The sequence below is a fragment of the Geotrypetes seraphini genome, chromosome 4, assembly GCF_902459505.1.
Source record: "Geotrypetes seraphini chromosome 4, aGeoSer1.1, whole genome shotgun sequence".
NCBI classification, from domain to species: Eukaryota; Metazoa; Chordata; class Amphibia; order Gymnophiona; family Dermophiidae; genus Geotrypetes; species Geotrypetes seraphini.
In genome coordinates, this window is record NC_047087.1 from 119,478,560 (window position 1) to 119,497,117 (window position 18,558).

Sequence of the window (18,558 nt, forward strand, 5' to 3'; positions counted from 1 at the left end):
TCCTTCTGACAGAAAAGGTTCTTCAGAATCGCCCCACAGATCAGGGTCTTGAATATGGGGACCACGGGCCCGAGACTCCGGGGTGGACGGGTCCAGGTGTCGGGACTTGTGTACCGACTTACCCGACCTCATCAACGCGGTACCGGGAGATGTTATCGGTTGCACCGGAGCCGAAGTCTGTACCGATTGGTGAAGAGACTTGGGCTCCGGTGCGAGGACAGGCATCGATACCGATGAGGCCAAGTGTACCGGTACCGAAGGAGTGGATGGGGACAATATAGACTGTTCCACAATCGGTACCGGTTGCCCAGTGGAGACCGGCACCGGAGGGCTCGGTGTCAGGAGAGCTGGAAGGAGTTGTTTAAGCTGGTCCCTCAGCTGCACCTGCAAGATGGCCGCAATGCGATCATCGAGGGAGGGCACCGGTACCGCTTTTTTCTTCTGCGGTACCTGCGGTGCCGCTCTACGCCCCGGAGATGAGGAGCCCGATGTCGAGGGACTCACCTCAATAGGAGCGGAGCGCTTCCGCTGGCGTCTCACGGTCGGCAGGACTGGACTCTCTGCACTGGAGACCGGAGGACGTTCCAGCGGGGAAGGCTTCTTAGCCGGCTTACCTGGATGTTGCGACACCGACGCGGTATCGCGTGGCGTCGATGAGGTGGGTGCCGACGAAACAGGTACCGAAACCGGTGCCGAAGACACGTGGTCGGACATGTCGGTGCCGAAAAGCAGTCTCTGTTGGATTTCTCGATTTTTGAGAGTCCGCTTTTTCAAAGTGGCACAGCGGGTGCAGGTGGCGGCCTGATGTTCCGGACCCAGACACTGAAGGCACCAGTTGTGTGGGTCTGTAAGTGAAATAGGCCGTGCACACCGCTGGCACTTCTTGAACCCGGGCTGGGGGGGCATGAACGGAAAAACGGCTTCTGCCAAATCGAAGGCCGAGGCCTCGATGATGGCAGTAGGCCCCGCCGGGTCAAATCAAGAAAACTCGACAAAAAAAAATAAGATTTTTTTTTTTTTTTTTTTAAAGAAAGAAAAAAGTAAGGGCAGAAAAAACCCGAAAAAGTTTACGCGAGCGGGAAGGCGAATGAAAAATACTTTCAACAGCCGTTGAAAATGCGACTTCTTAGCTCCGCGGAAACTAAGAAACTGAGGGACCGCGCGTCGGGGTCGGGCGGGAAGGCACTCGCGCATGCGCGGTGCGGTCTCTAGAACTTTCCAAGTTCTTAGAGTGCAATCACTCTAAAAGTGTCCGTACCGGGGCTCCGTCGGTGCCGTCACCCATCAGTCAAGAATATGCTGCCTGCTTGTCCTGGGATAACATGAAATATGCACACAAATGAGATAATCTGTTCACCTCCATGGCTACACCAGGTACAAAGATGCCCAAGTATTCTTCTCTAAAGACTGGGCACAGCAAGAGCAAAGGCTGGGACATGCAAGGTCACTAACTGAGGAGCAACAAGAAAAAAATCCAACCAAATCTGCAGTAAAGCCACCAACAGGAAAAACAAACAAAAACTGCAGACTATGTACAAGATACAGGCAAAATTTATTGTACCAAAGTTAAAATGCAGTAATATAAAACCTTTTTACCAACCAAGGGACCCGACACTCACTTTCGAGACGCTTCTTTTTTGGCAGCGATTCTTGGCGTACTAAACAAACAGGCACTTGTTGTTACCTTCATTTTGTGCGGTATTCTTTATACCTTATTTACCACGGACCCCTGACGAAGGAGTGTTGTCCGAAACACGGACCGTGTCGGGTCCCTTGGTTGGTAAAAAGGTTTTATATTACTGCATTTTAACTTTGGTACAATAAATTAGGTCACTAACTGAAACATCTCTCTTCAGACCAAAATTTAATACATATATTATCTGAAAATGTAGGCTAGAAAAAGATATCTTTGGCGCTTACCCTATTCCCTTACCTGTACCTCCTCTTCGCGGGCGGACTCATTCCCCAAGAGGGGATCTGCAGGGGGTGTCTGAATGGTGACAGATTTTTCAGATCGATTGCCATCTTTACTTCGAGATTTGTGCCTGTCTCGACTCTTCTCCCTATAGACAGACAGGATATCTTGAGTTTTACAAGAACCCAGCTCTGTACTAACAGCCAGCTTCTTCAACTCAAACATGTTAGAAAGAGAGAGAATGATTTTTTTTTTTTTTTTAATTCTTTACTGATTTTTCAAACTACAAATGCGCAATAAATGATTCACATATTTGCACATTACATAATAAGCGCAATAAAACTTACAAATACTACTGCATAATGAAATTTCCCCCACCCTCCCAGCGATTTATAAAAAATAAAAAAGTTTTAGTTGTTTTGATCAGACATCACTAGCTTCTCTAGGGAGCTGCCACTGACATACATTATATCCAGATATCATAGAATGCTAGAGAGGGCTGGAAGGAATCTCAAGAGACCTAGCCTACCCTTGCCTCCATATGGATACCATGCTGAGCCATTTTGACAAGGGGAGAGAGGTATCAATATTGCTCAGTTCTTCATATGCTTTTGGCCTGGTGGATAACCAGATATTGCTTGTTTGGTGCAAAAGGGCAAAACTCAGGAACACAATGCTACTGTGGCTTCATTCTTTACAGGTAAATAGTAATCTGTTTGCTCCAAAACAGAATGAAGTTTGGGGTGCCCCAAGAATAATCGCTCTTCCCTGTATTAATCTTCATGTACTCTTTAGAATCCTTGACGAGGTAATGAAAGAGAAAATATCTTTATACAGATGTTACATGATTTTTATTGATGTATTGTGGTATATCAAGGATAATAAATTATACAGTAGATACGTATGCGGTTTACAATAAAACAAAAGACTTCACATTAAAAGGAATGAAAAGATAAAAAACAAAAGGAAATACAGTGGAAGCTTGGTTTATGAGCATAATTCGTTCCAGAGAGCTCAGAGAGAGTGAGAACCAGAAGACCTTGAGAATGCGCAGATACTCAAGGCCCAGGCAAGAGGCAGAAACTTCTTTCACCGGCACGTCCTGTGTGCTGCGTGCTGGTGCCAGATGGGGGGGGGGGGGGTAAGGCTGAATGTTGTTCGGGCGGAGGGTGCTGGTTCGCAGGGGAGGGGAGGCGGTCGCGAGCTGGGGGGAGCGATGCCAGTTCTCGGGGGAGGGGGGGGGTGCTCGCAAATCGAGTCAACGCTCAGTTTGCGAGACAAGATTTTCAAAAATGTTTTGCTCATCTTGCAAAACACTCGCAAACCGAGGTTTGACTGTAGAGGAAAGTGGGAGAAAAGAGTGATGAGAGAGAGATCAGTTGTTGAAGGACCAAACATAAATGGGTATAAAGGTGTGTTTTGAGGGAGTGTTTAAATACAGAACTGTAGCTTGATTATAAATGTGGAGCAGTAAAGAATTCCAAAGTTGGGGACCCAGATTACAGAATTCAGATTCTCTAGAGATAGAATATGTAAAACTGAAGAAGGAAAAACAATATGGTTAGAGCATGGTTAGAAGAGTATAGACAGCAAGGAGGTAACTTATTTAGGTAAAGTGGAGCAGAAATAAGAAATCCTTTGTAACCAGAAGCATTTTAAACTCAATATGGGCTAAAACATGGAGCCAATGTTCAGTACAAAGTAGAGTGACATGGTCAAAACGGTGGGAGTTATGAATAAGTTTAACTGCCGTGGATTGCACAAGCTGGAGACATGGAGTACAGAAAATACTCAACATAAAGCAAAGTTATTTACCTGTAGCAGGTGTTCTCTGAGGATAGCAAGCACATATTCTCACATGTGTGTGATCCATGGAACCCAGAACGGACATTACAAAGTGCACTGTCACTTTAAATATTTTAAGACACAGGTGTGCGTGCTGGTGCTTTCCTGGTCAACATTGGCTTGTAGGACCTTGAGTTCAATAAAATAGCGAAGTCAACTAGGGGAGGCGAGTGAGTTGTGAGAATATATGCATGCTGTTCTCAGACAGCAACTGCTATAGGTAAGTAAACTTTGCTTTCTCTCAAGACAAGCAGGCATAATAGTCTCACATGGGCGATTCCCAAGCTGTCAAAATGAGGATAAAGCACAGTTACTTACCGTAACAGGTGTTATCCAGGGACAGCAGGCATATATTCTCACATGTGGGTGACGTCATCTACGGAGCCCCGATGCGGAAGCATTTTCAAGCAAACTTGATTGAAGATTTAAGTTTGCTCTGCTGCTCCACGCATGCGTGCCTTCCTGCTCCACTAGGGGGCGCATCCCCTCGTGGTCTCCAGTTCACTTAACTAGCAAAGAAGCCAACCTCGGGGAGGTGGGCAGGTTGTGAGAATATATGCCTGCTGTCCCTGGATAACACCTGTTACGGTAAGTAACTGTGCTTTATCCCAGGACAAGCAGGCATGATATTCTCACATGTGGGTGACCTCCAAGCTAACTGAAAAGGGATGGAGGGAAGTTGGCAATTTAAGCAAATAGATTTTGCAATACCGAATGGCCGAACCGGCCATCGCTTCTGGACAGTGAGTCCAGACAGTAGTGGGAGGTGAAAGTATGAACCGAAGACCACGTGGCAGCCTTGCAGATTTCCTCAATAGGTGTGGACCTGAGGAACGCTACGGAGGCTGCCATCGCTCGGACCTTGTGTCCCGTTACTCGACCATGCAGCGCGAGACCAGCCTGAGCGTAGCAAAAGGTGATGCAATCGGCCAACCAGTTGGACAAGGTGCGCTTGGAAACTGGGTAGCATAACCGGTTTGGGTCGAAGGACAAAAATAATTGTGGGACTTTCCGGTGTGGTTGAGTGCGTTGGAGGTAAAAGGCCAACGCTCTCTTACAGTCAAGAATGTGAAGCGCCACCTCTCCGGGGTGAGAGTGGGGCTTAGGGAAAAACACGGGCAAGACGATGGACTGATTGAGGTGAAAATCAGACACTACTTTAGGCAGGAACTTTGGATGTGTGCAGAGTACTACCTTGTCATGGTGGAAAACAGTGAAGGGTGGGTCCGCTACCAGAGCCTGTAGCTCACTAACTCGCCGGGCAGAAGTGAGTGCAAGCAGGAAAATCACCTTCCACGTGAGGAATTTAGGATGGCATTTGTCTAGGGCAGGGGTGTCCAATGTCGGTCCTCGAGGGCCGCAATCCAGTCGGGTTTTCAGGATTTCCCCAATGAATATGCATGAGCTCTATTAGCATACAATGTAAGCAGTGCATGCAAATAGACCTCAAGTATATTCATTGGGGAAATCCTGAAAATCCGACTGGACTGCGGTCCTCGAGGACCGACATTGGACACCCCTGGTCTAGGGGCTCAAATGGAGGTTTCATTAGTTGAGCCAGAACCACGTTAAGGTCCCAAACCACCGGAGGAGGTTTGAGAGGAGGGTGGATATTCAGAAGACCCTTCATGAAGCGAGAGACTAAGGGGTGGAGCGAGAGGGCTTTTCCTTCCAGGGGCTGATGAAAGGCCGCAATCGCACTGAGGTGTACTCGAATGGAGTTGGTCTTTAGGCCGGAGTGAGATAATTGAAGTAAATAGTCAAGGACCAGAGGGATGGGGACCGACACCGGGTCCTGGCTGTGAGAGGAGCACCAGGCTGAGAATCTGGTCCACTTTTGAGAATAGCAGGTTCTCGTCGAGGTCTTTCTAGAGGCCTCCAATATCTCCTTGACTGATTGAGACACGGGGAGAGAAGTCAGGGGGAAAGAAACCAAGCATTCAGATGAAGAGATTGAAGATTGGGATGTAACAGCGAACCCTGACTCTGTGATAGTAGAGAGGGAAACCGAGGCAGAGGCAGTGGATCTCTGACACTGAGTTGAAGTAGAAGGGAAAACCAAGGCTGGCGTGGCCAGCGAGGAGCAATCAGGATCAGGGTGGCTTTCACCGTTTTCAGGTGGACCAGCGTCCGCAGGATCAGAGGGAACGGCGGAAACGCGTACAGAAACCTTCCCTCCCAGTCGAAGAGGAAGGCGTCGGCCTCGAGTCGGTCCGGGGAGTGTATCCGGGAGCAGAAGAGGGGCAGTTTGTGATTGTGGGGGGATGCGAACAGATCTATTTGTGGTGTCCCCCACTTTTCGAACACCTGTCGTAGGGTCTGAGAATGCAGTGACCACTCGTGTGGCTGGAGGAGGCGGCTGAGTCTGTCCGCCAGACAGTTTTGTTCTCCTTGTATGTACACCGCTCGAAGGAAGGTGTTGTTGGAGATTGCCCATTTCCAGAGGCGCATGGCTTCCCGACAGAGGGGCCAAGACCCTGTCCCCCCTTGTTTGTTTACGTAGTACATTGCTACCTGGTTGTCGGTTCGGATGAGAACCACCCGGTCGTGAAGCAGATGTTGAAAAGCTACAGCTGCGAGATAGATGGCCCGGAGTTCTAGCACGTTGATGTGACAGCGGCGGTCTTCTGCTGACCACATCCCCTGAGTGCGGAGGCCGTCCAGGTGGGCTCCCCAAGCGTACTCCGACGAGTCTGTGGTGAGTACCTTGCTGTGAGGAGGGGCGAGGAAGAGCAAACCTTTGGAAAGATTTGAAGAGTCGGCCCACCAGTGGAGCGATCGTTGCAAGGAAGGAGTCACTGTCACGGGACGATCGATCGGGTCCCAGTCTTGACGCCATTGAGAGGCCAGGGTCCATTGAGGGATTCTCAGATGGAGACGGGCGAAGGGTGTGACATGGACGGTGGAGGCCATGTGGCCCAGGAGAGTCATCATCTGTCGAGCTGATACCGAGGTCATCAGTGAGATCCTTCGGCTCAGACTTACTAACGCCTCTAGACGCGGAGGGGGGAGGAAGGAACGGAGGCGAACCGTGTCCAGCGTGGCCCTGATGAATTGTAGGGACTGCGAGGGCCGTAGTTGGGATTTTGGGAAGTTTATCGCGAACCCCAGACTCTGTAGGTAGATAATAGTCTGTTGGGTCGCTGAGATAACCCCTTCCCTGGACGGGGCTTTGATCAGCCAGTCGTCCAGGTAGGGGAAAACCTGAAGACCCTGGGAGCGTAAGGTAGCTGCGACCACCACGAGGCACTTGGTGAAGACCCGAGGTGACGATGCTAGGCCGAAGGGGAGGACTCGGTATTGCAGGTGCAGGTCTCCCACCTGAAAACGCAAGAACTTGCGGTGAGCGGGGTGCACTGGAACATGTGTGTACGCCTCCTTCAGATCGAGGGAGCAGAGCCAGTCGACCTCGTCGATCAGGGGGTAGAGGGTTGGCAGGGAAAGCATCCAAAATTTTTCCCGTACCAGAAATTTGTTGAGGCGTCTCAAGTCTAGTATTGGGCGAAGGTCTCCCGTTTTTTTCAGTACCAGGAAGTAACGGGAGTAGAAGCCCTTCCCTCGTTGGCCGGGGGGAACCTCCTCCACTGCTCTCAGGTGAAGCAGATCTCGAGCTTCGGAGAGGAGTAGGGGTAGCTGCGTCCGGTTGGGAGGGAAATTCCTTGGGGGGTTGTCTAGAGGAATGGCCCGAAAGTTGAGAGAGTATCCTGATGAGATCACGCCAAGGACCCATGCGTCTGACGTGACTTGTTCCCAGCGAGGGTAAAAGACCTTGAGGCGACCCCCGATGGGAAGGAGGCCTGGGACTACGGCGGAGGGGGCCCGCCCCCTTCCGCGTGTCCCGTCAAAAGGATGGGGACGGTTTGGTAGTCGCAGGCGGTTGGGACTTGGGCGGGGCCCGATGGTGGGCTTGCGGGCGCCTGGGCGGAGGCCGCGAGAAGGCAGGAGTGGATTTTTGTGGGTAGCGGCGCGGAGGGGCCCTGAACGGCCTGGACGTGGACGGTTTTGGCTTTTGCCGCACAAGGGAGGCAAATGAGCGTTCGTGTTCGGAGAGGCGTTTTGTAGCCGCCTCGATAGTGTCATCGAACAGTTCTTTACCCACGCAGGGGAGGTTAGCCAGCCGGTCCTGTAAGTTGGGGTCCATGTCGACCAGGCGCAACCAAGCTAGTTGGCGCATGGCGATAGCAAAGGCTGCCTCTCTGGAGGAGAGTTCGAAGCCATCGTAGGCCGCGTGGAATAGATGGAGGCGTAGGTTGGAGAGGGACTCTGCAAGCAGGTTAAACACTCCTTGGCGGGAGGCCGGTAAGTCAGTCTCAAAGGCTCTCAGTAGTCCAATGAGATGTTTGAGATAGGATGTGAAGGTGAAAGTGTAGCTTTGCACCCTAGAGGCCATCATCGCATTTTGTCATCATCGAACTTGTCTAGGGTTCGGCCTTCTCAGCCTGGTGGGACCGCCGCTGAGACCCTGGAGGGGTGAGCCTTCTTCAAGGAGGATTCTACCAACAGCGACTGGTGGGAGAGCTGCGGTTGTTCAAATCCTGGGAAGGGTACTGTACGGTACTTAGCCTCCATTTTGGAGGGTACTGCTGTGACCATATAGGGGGTCTCGAGGTTTCTGAAGAAAGCCTGTTGGAGTACCGGGTTAGGCGGTAAGCGAAGGGACTCTCTGGGCAGTGATGGCATATCCAGCTCCGCTAGGTACTCCTTAGAGTATCTGGAGTCGGACTGGAGGTCTAAGTCCAAAGCATGGCCCATGTCCTGGACAAAGCGAGAGAAGGATGGGCGGGATGTTCCCGAGGCCCCTTGCGGGGTCGGTGAACAAGACCTCCGTCGGGTGGAGAAGGATGGGGAGGCTTCCCTCGAGTATCGAGGCTCCTGCTCCGATCCACGCTCCGAGACCGGGGAAGCAATGTGAAAGTGTTCCAGGGTCGTGGATCTCCGACGTCTCGAGGAGCCCCCTCGAAGACGATGCCGGGGTTCGGGGTACCGATCGATGACGAATCGGTGACCTCGACCCGGACTCCCTCGGTGAAAGTCTGAAACCTCGGATCGGAGCCCCGGTCTGAGGGGGAGTTCGGAGGATGCGCGGGTTGGAGAGTGATAGCTCCGTCACCCTCAGCGGTCCCGTACGAGGTGTAGGTGAACGGCCTCGTAGAGTGGGGGAACCTCGGGCCTTCTTGGAGGTACGGCGGTTCGAGGTTTCTGTCGTTTTAGCACGACGTTTTGCCCCGTGGCGGTCTGTGGAGGGAGAGCGCCTCGGGTGTCTCGGCGAGGAGTCCGAGGAGGATGGGATGCGGCGAAGCTTGCGTGCTTTTCCTCGAGGTGGCTCGACACGAGGCTCAGGCTGGTCTGGCACATGCGGGGTCGAGGTCGAGGTCGGTTGTAGATGGGCCATTGCAGCGGACAGCTCCGATGAAATCATCGCTCGGAGTAGGTCCTGGAAAACGGGCACGGACAGCATCGAGGGCATGTCCACTGCCTCGGTGCGCTCCACCGGGGGCGACCTCGTATCAGAGTATTCCCGTGTGGTGGAGGCACGGCCCGAAGGCTTGGAGGGCTTCGCCGGGGCTGTGAGCATGGGACTTGCGCCATGCGTCGCCGGTGTCCCCAAGGCTGGCTTCTTCGCTGTTGCGGAACCTGAAGAGGGAAGAGGGGACTTACCCGGAGCCGAGGCTTTCTGTTGTCCCGAGGACTTCGGATTCGAGTCTCGAGGCGATGCCGAGGTATTCGGGGCCGAGGTCAAGGCCGGGGCCGAGACCGACCTCGAGGCCGAGGTAGAGGGTTGGTCGGCGGCGAAGAGATCCGCCATGCGGGCTTTTCTTCGGCGGAGGGCCCGGTTCTGGAAAGTAGCACACTGGGGGCAGGAGTCGGTTGGATGAGCGGCCCCCAGGCAGAGGATGCACCGGCGATGCGGGTCTGTGATGGAAAGAAGCCGCTCGCACCGGGTGCACTTTTTAAAGCCGGTCAAAGGCTGGGACATAGAATCGAAAGTGGCCGCGGCTCGAGTAGCCACGCGGCCACGGGGACCCGGAAGCTTCCGGGTCGGTTCAAAAATGAAGCAGGAACAAGTTGAACAAGAAAAAATTCGTGCACAGCGACTTAATCGAGAAAAAAATAAGAAAATCGCGATGCTAGAAGGCAGTTGGGGCAGAGCCTGAAAAAACACGACTTCTAGGCTCAGCGGAAAATTTTGAACTGGAGACCACGAGGGGATGCGCCCCCTAGTGGAGCAGGAAGGCACGCATGCATGGAGCAGCAGAGCAAACTTAAATCCTCAATTAAGTTTGCTTGAAAATGCTTCCGCATCGGGGCTCCGTAGATGACGTCACCCACATGTGAGAATATCATGCCTGCTTGTCCTGGGATAATTAATATATTAATATGATCCTGGCAAATTCCAGAGGGTCGGAGGGTAAGTTGACTTTCAGGAAGTAAAAAGATTTTGCAGAATTGATTTCCTAAACTGACTGTCTCTTCTGGAGTTTTGACCTAAAGAGTAGTGAGAAGTGAAAGTATGCGAGCCAGTGTCTAGCAGGAAGGCACCAGCACATGTGCAGAATGGGCAATCAAAGTTTTAAAATGACAGTACACTTTTTGACTGTCTGTGCGGGTTCTGTGGATGACGTCACCCACATGTGAGAATATGATGCTTAATTGTCCTCGGAGAAACTGAAATACAACTGGGAAAATGGTCTGCTTAAAACCAGGATTTAGCAGAACTACTGCTGGGCTGAGATATACATCTTCCAACAAGCTTCCACTTTGACCTATGTGAGGAGGACCTGTAGTCTGACAGCCTAGTCAGCGCTCTATTACTGAACTTGATCCCAAGAAAGTCTGGGCCTTAGTTGTGAGGATGTGAAGGCTTCATCTGCAGCCATATTGGGGTTTGTGACAGAGAGGGGTCTTTAAGTCTACTATGGAACAGCAGGGTTCTTCTGTAAACTAAAAAAAAAAAAAAAAAAAGGCAACAGAAATAAACCTGCATTATTTGTTTGACGTTCACAAAATAAAGAGGATGGTAGTAGAAGGGTGTAAATAGACCCTGTCAGCAGGCTTCCTCATGCTTTACAAATACAAAATCTGCATTTATCATAGCAAGGAAAAACAACAGCCACAAAAAGTCTTGCATTAGATGAGGCAAAATACAATATTGTGGACTTGAATTCTACCAGCTTTAACAAATACCCACAATACTTTCAGAAGTGAAACTGCCTTCATTCAGTAGGGATCCCTTATTTTGCAATCTGGACAATACAGCCCCACTATTCCAATCTGCATTGCCCGAATACTCCCAAATAAAGCTGCATATTGCCCATTGCATACCCTGGAGGTCTGTGAGCATTCCTGGAGTGTCCTGAGTAATAGGAGTATCCGGAATAAGTGGATTCAGTATCCATGGCAACAGAGCATTGGTCCTTCTGGGGAGCAACCCAGGCGTTGTGCTTATTTTGTCTCTTTCTTGGTTGTTCCTTAGACTGTCCCTTTCTCCAAGGGCATCAAGCCTTGAGATACCCCATGAGACTTGGAAGGCAACATGAACCTGGTAGGAGGAAAAAAAAAAGTTATTTCTTACACATTCACTATTGCAGAAAAAATCAAAGCTCAGGATAAGCTCCTTGCAGTGGAATCAAAGACCATGCAAGACAACTGCAGCATCCTTTTCTACACTTTACAGTATCTAAACTGCTAATCCAGTATTTTGGAAAAATATGTATCATTTGAACAAAGCAAACATAGTTTAAAAACTTCACACACACACACAGCACTGCAAATAAGGAATGGAACATTTAACCTTGTGGATAATGTCATATCTATTTCTTGAGAGCTGGTCAACTTACAGAAGCACAGTTACTTACCGTAACAGATGTTATCCAGGGACAGCAGGCAGATAGTCTCACATGTGGGTGATGTCATCCAAGGAACCCCGGTATGGAGAGCTTTAAAAGTGTGTCACCACTTTAAGAACTCAAGAAAGTTCGCAAACTGTCTGCTCTGTGCTTGCCCGCCCGATGCAGGTTTGCGGCTCCTCAGTTCCGTAAGCAAGCTAAGAAACCAACCAGGGGAGGTGGGTGGGTTGTGAGAATATCTGCCTGCTGTCCCTGGATAACACCTGTTACGGTAAGTAACTGTATTATTATTATTATTATTACTTTATTCCAGGACAAGCAGGCAGTATTTCTCACATGTGGGACACCCTAGCTTACTACAATGGGATGGAGGGAGAGTTGGCCATTAAGAAAATAAATTTCACAATACTGCTTGGCCGACGTGACCCTCCCGTTTGGAAAAAGATTTCAGATAGTAGTGAGATGTGAATATATGAACTGAGGACCAAGTAGCAGCTTTACAAATTCCATCAATAAAAGTTAAGCGTAGGAAAGCAAGGGAAGTTGCCAAAGCTCGGATCTTGCAGCTGTGAAAGAACTCACAGGTGCAGTCCAGCCTAAACATAAGAGAAAAAGGGTAGAAACTGTTAGCCATGTAGATATAGCTCTCATGGATACAGGATGTCCCAACTTGTTAGGATCAAAGACAACGAAAAGTTGGGAAGATGCTCCATGTGACTGAATGGTCTAAGAGCAGGAAACTGAGGCTCGTTTGAAGAATCGTTTCTCCAGAAAGAGAATGAGACCTAGGAAAAAATATGGAAGTACGGAAGATCAATTTAGATAAACTCTGTAACTACTTCTGGAAGGAACTTTGGATTGGAGCGAAGCACAACGTTGTTGTGATGAAACACTGTGAATGGGGGATCCGCCACCAGTGTCTGAAGGTCACTCATTCTTCAAACAGAGGTAAGAAAGAAAACAACAACAAAAAAAACACTGTCCCAAGTGAAGAATTTTAGAAAAGTCGAAGACATTAGTTCAAAAGAAGACTTCATAAGTCTGGAGAAAACAACATTAAGATCCCAAACTACTGGAGGTGGTTTGAGAAGTAGAGTGACTATGAAAAAGTGTGTCTAAGAATTTGGACACAACAGGATGAGCAGTCAGATGTTTACCACCAACTGTGGTGTGAAAAACATCGATAGCACTGAGAAGAATCTAAATGAAGTAGCACTGAGGCGTAAATTGGATAAATGTAGAAGAAATCCAATACTGGAGATATAGAGGTGAATACAGAATTATGACGATGAAAAAGACACCTAAAGTGGAAAACCACATCCATTTCTGCTGAAACACTGCTGGTTAGATGGTTTTCCTGACACTTCTAAGATGTGTCTGACAGGATGAGAAAAAAGAACCTCAGCCAATGTGAACCCGAGAAGTACCAAGCTATCAGGTGTAAAACCTGCAGATTGATATGTAGAAAAGGTGCTACTCTAAATGGTCAGTGATAAAGGGAAGCAGGGGAGACCAAAGGCCCTTTGGCTGGATACCACCAAGAATGATAACCTATTGACCTTTTGGAAAGCAGTAAAGACACTTCTTTTAATGGTCTGGATCAACAGACCTTGCTTCAACGTACCTTACCTCAGAACACCTGTACCTGCACACCAATTCTTCTACCGTTCACTGCAGATATGTTAATACCCATTCGTGACTCTATGGTTTCATTTTCATAGATTCTGCAAAGCATGTGTTCTTAGTCACATTCTCTATAAATTGTAAGTTATTGATTCTATAGCTTTGTGTTTTGATCCTGTAGCATGTTATCTCTGTTCCTGAAAACTTTGTATCGTTGTAATCCATTCTGGGCTATATATAAAAATTCCTGGGCTATATATAAAAATAAATATCCATGACTCTGCATTAGAAGAGATGAAAAAGTCTGATGAGGCATTGGTTCTTTGATATTTAGCCAAGGTAGAAAAGAAAACCAAGGATGTGCAGGCCACCAAGAGCCAACAGAATCATGGTAGCCAATTCCTGCTTGAGCTTGACAAACATCTCGAAGATGAGAGAGATTGGAAGAAATGCATAAAGAAACTTGTGTGTCCAATCCAGAAGCAACGCATCAGGTTCCAAGCATTGGGAAGAATACTGCCTGGAGCAAAATTGAGACAATGTGTGGTGGAGTTGGGATGGAAATACTGCTCTCTCCTAAATGAATATTGATTTCAAAAACATATGGTGAACAAACATCAGTTGCAAGTCTTCTGGGCCTCTTGACAAAGGAGAGAACCCTTGCCTCCTGGCTTGTTTATGTAATACATTGCAACCTGAATGTCTGTGGGAACTGGGAGGACATAGATAGTTACAAGATGGTAAAATGTTTCAAGAGCATCGTAGATGGCTGAGTTCCAAAAGATAAATAGAAAAAAACTGGTATAGTAGATTAGCAACTTTAAATGTGAATACTGTCCAGATAAACCCCTAAAGCATAGGAGGAAGAGTGCATTGTTAGAACCTTCTGATGTGTGGAACGAAAATACTCCAGAAAGCAAGAAAGAGCTCATTCAGCACTGCAGCGATTGTCAGAGTAAAGTGTTGAGACAATAGGTCGTGTGCTTGAGACCACTGACATGCAAGAGTCTTTTGAATCTTGAGAAGACTCTTAAATGGAGTAACATGCACCGAGGAGGCCCTGTGATGCAGGAGTATTATCAGACATCTGGCCAAGATTGATGAAAGAAGTTAAGTCTACTTGCAAGCTGAATCAATGCTGAGAGAGACACCATTTGAAATAAAAGGCGTATAGCAGAGCTCTGATAAATTGCAGATTAAAGTTGGGAAAAAGATTTCAAATCCCCAGTGTTGAAAAAAGGGAACTGAACTGGTTCAGTGCGAGGACCCATTACGAGGTTGGATCACTGATGAGCTAGTCGTCCAGCCAGGAAAAAAAAACCCAAAGATCTGTCTGCCACTCTGCTGCCACTACAACCAGGCCCTTGATAACTACTCTGGAAGAGGATGCAAGGGCAAAAGAAAGGACCCTATATTGAAAATGGTGCTGCACTATTGGAAATCTGAATAATTTCCAGAAGTTCAGAAGTACTGGAACATGAGAAGAAAACTTATTTTCAGAGCTAGAGAGTATAGCCAGTCACTGCGACCTGAGAGGGAATATAAAGTTATCAGATGGAACATATGAACTTATTTTCCCCTCAGTGGAAAATTTTGTTCAGGCTCCTGAGGTCTAAAAGTGACCTTAGACTTCCATTCCCTTTTTGGAATGAGGAAAAAAAACGGAAGTAAAAACACTAGTTCCCCTACAGAGGTGAAAATTCTTCTTTGATAAGAGGAAGGAATATCCTCACTCAAAGAAGAAGAGTCGACTGGAAAAGAGACTTACAAGTCTGGAAGCATAAAGATCAATAGAAGAGAAAATCATTCTCAAAAAAAAATAAAAAAATTTAATGTTGTGGCCACTACCCTCCCCTACAACCACTCTCAAACCTACGGGCTTTTAGAATGAAAAAGATGATGGAGTAAACATATATTAAGGAATAGCTGTAGGGTAAAAAGACTTAAAAGAACTGTATGTCTTCTAAAGGCACTGTATAAACATTGATGGACATCCTGAAGAACCACGTAGTTAATTTTGCTTTAAGGAGAAAAACAGTGGAAGGTTCCAATATGATGGGAATCTAACATACAGGCTTCTATACCCTTGTTAGATCCCGCCAGCTAATGTAAAATGAAAAGAACAGGAAGAGCCACCTTACAGGCTCTATGCCCCATGGTGGAATCCTGAACAGCCACAAGTCATTTGATGAATGTCAAGTTGCATTGCTGAATATCATGTGGAGGAATCGAATTGCAATATGGTGAGAATCTAACTTACATGCTCAACACCCTGGTTATATCCCACAAGTGCAAGCAGAAGCGAAAGAACAGGAAAAAAAGGCCACCTTACAGGCTCAATGCTCCATGGTGGAATCCTGAACAGCCACACCATGTGAAGGAATCTAACTTTACAGACTCTACACCCATATTAGATTCCTCTGTAGACCATGAATAAGTCTCAAGTTCAATACATTCCAGGTAGGGAAAGGAATCGAGATATATGATGAAATTCCTGTAGATTTCGAGAAGGAAAGCATGTATCAAAAAAAGGCAATATCCAAGTGAGTCCAAAGTGCAGCCTTCACTCGCTAGTGGCATTGAGGCATATAGTTGTTTTGTGGTTTGTTTTTTTTACCTCTACCACTAGTGGCTGGTAGTGGTATATAAAGGAAAGTCTCTGGAAGGTCCCGTAATGGTAAGGGACATTTCATAAGTCTTATAAGAAAGTAACCCTCTTGAATGACCTGTAGAATCTAGAGGACCGTGGTTATCAGTTCCCAATAGGGATAATACAATTGGAGCCAAGATTCAATCAGTTGAAGGAGAGGCTGAGAAGTTCTTGAAAAGACTGATCATCATCCAATTGCTAGAAATATTCAGGACTGTAGGTAGAAGCAACTTCAAGTTCGAGTGAAGGCTCTTTCCCCCAACTGTGTAAGAATTATAGTCTTTGGGTAGAAGATTAGCCGTTGGTGGACATTGGAGTGGATACTCTGCTGTAAACTCAGAAATTCCTTAATTGAATCAGACTGTAAGGTTGAGGGCTTCGGTGAAGAAATGCATCGAGAAGATTGATGCTATCGAGTCCGGTACCGATGCGATGACTGAAAAAAAATATGATACAAATGTTTTCCTTTTGGTACCAGTGAAGATCGATATTGGTGCGGAGAAACCACAGGACCTGGTAGCCATGTACTGAAGATTGACAGGAACCAAGGGAGTTTGATACTGGGACATCTTTTTCTCTTGTTACCAGAGTAGATCGATGTCGGTCTGAAAAAACCAGCCTCAGTATCTGGTAGCCATGTACTGTGGATGGACCAGCACAGAGGGAGTGGATATTGGGTTAAGCAATATAGATGTATCTCAAAGAAAGACAGGCACTGTTGGCATGCATGCTCCTAAGAGGCTTGCTCCTAAGAGGGTGACCATACTGAGGATGCAGACCTCGAGGCTGAGACAAGCCAGAGAGTGGTCGTCGCTGCTTGGTCTGCATCAAGAGACTTGATGCAAATTGACTTGCATTGCCAAATTGGGAAGTTGGTGCCTCTGAACTGGCTTACCAGATGGAGCGATGTCCCGATGTCGGCACTGATGACTTCAATGATGAAGAGGTTGAATTAACATCCATGCCAATATCGAACAGTGTTTCTTGTTGAAGTTTCTGGCTGAACACTGACCTGCAGAGTAGCAAGCCGTGCAGAAATGAAACCCGACATTCTGGGCAAAAAGGAAGAAAAGTAGACTGGGGGCACTTTTAACAGTCTTTTCTTCTAATTAATGTAAGTCAATTAATTTGAATTCTCTTTTCTTTTTGTGTCCATTTAGTGATCTGAAAAAAGAAAAAGGGTCAAAAGATTGCTTCGGCCAAGTGATGGCTGAGGAAAAAAAATAAAGGCCTCGGCGGCTGAAGTTTCTGAGAAAAAAAAGGTTAAAAGAAATAAATCATAAATACAGAAAAAAAAAAACGCGTGAGCGGGAAAGCAATGGCAAAAAACTGAATATTCAGAAACACAACTTCTTATCTCTGTGGAAAACTAAGAACTGAGAAGCTACGAGCCTGCATCAGGCAGGAAGGCACTCGCGCATGCGGGATGTGGGCAGTTTGCAAACTTTGAGTTCTTAAAGTGGCAATACACTTTTAAAGCTGTCCATACTGGGGTTCTGTGGATGATGTCACCCACATGTGAGAATATGCTGCCTGCTTCTCCTAGGATAAAGTTTGTATGCACTCATCCTTTTACTCAAAAATAAAATGCAGATCTATTAGCAGTCTGTAACCTATCATTAAAATCACCTACAAGACCTGAAGATTAAAGGCTAGCCAACATATCATATATACTTGAATATAGACCGACATTTTTGGACCCAAAAAAATGGCCCAAAAATGAGGGTCTTGGTTAATATTCAGGTCAGCACTGATCCATCCCCTCCCAAATCTGTTGCAGGTCTTTGCTGGGCCTGTGGTAAGGCCTGATGGTCCAGTAGTGGGCTGGGAAAGAAGCGATCCCTCCCGTCTCCTGCCCCAGCCAACTTTAATAATTTTTATCTCCCTCCTGCCACCTCCCCCAACCTCCATACCTTTTAAATCCCTGGTGGTCCAGCAGTGGGCCGGGACAGGAGGTATTCCTTCCATCTCCTGCCCCAGATGACTTTAAACAACTTTTATCTCCGTGAGAACTCGCAGCAGCCAATTAGTTAAAGGCTCTGCACAGGCAGGAGTGAAGGAAGGTTGCTCCTGATGGAGTTCACTGATGGAACCACAAGGGACTTAACAGGTACGCAGAGGGGACAGGAGGGAGATAAAAGTTGTTTAATGTCAGCTGGGGCAGGAGATGGAAGGGATCCCTCCTGTCCGGGCCCACCACTGGACCACCAGGACTTATGGGAGGCCTGTAAGGCATCGGGATGGATGGAGGACAGTGTACTGAACCTGGCAGGGCAGGAAGGAGGGGGCTGGGAACAGAGACCTGGCAGGGGAGGGAGGGAGGGCGATGGATGCAGAGCCTGACAGGGCAGGGAGTGAGGGGGACTGGCTGCAGATACTTGCATCCACCAGACTCTGCTCAATCCTTTCATTGGCTCATTAAAAAAAATACTGTGTGGGTTTTAGAGGAACAAACTTTGTTTTCCAATATTGACAACAAATTCAAAGCATTATACTCAGGCTAGCTACATGATGAGCAGCATATGAAATGATTGTGAAGCACAATTTGTCTTTGAAATTCTTATTCTTTCCTCACCATACTGTTCTTTGATCTCATCAATTTTTCATCTTTATAAAAATTCAGTTATTAGAAAGCCACAAATTTCCAATTCAAAATTTCTCTCATTATTCCAGTGCCT

At 47.5% G+C, this 18,558-nt stretch overlaps 1 protein-coding gene across 6 annotated transcripts in view; it reads right to left on the reverse strand.

The window, feature by feature from the left end:
• VANGL1 (VANGL planar cell polarity protein 1) overlaps nt 1-18,558 on the reverse strand; it is a 101,257-nt gene that overhangs the window by 65,973 nt on the left and 16,726 nt on the right. For all 6 annotated transcript variants that reach the window (XM_033941566.1, XM_033941560.1, XM_033941562.1 and 3 more), the window contains 2 exons: nt 11,084-11,300; nt 1,934-2,063 (listed from right to left, as the gene is read on the reverse strand). In XM_033941566.1, coding sequence (XP_033797457.1) covers nt 1,934-2,063; nt 11,084-11,157 — 204 coding nt within the window. In that variant the 5' untranslated portion in view covers nt 11,158-11,300. The remainder of the gene's footprint in view (nt 1-1,933; nt 2,064-11,083; nt 11,301-18,558) is intronic.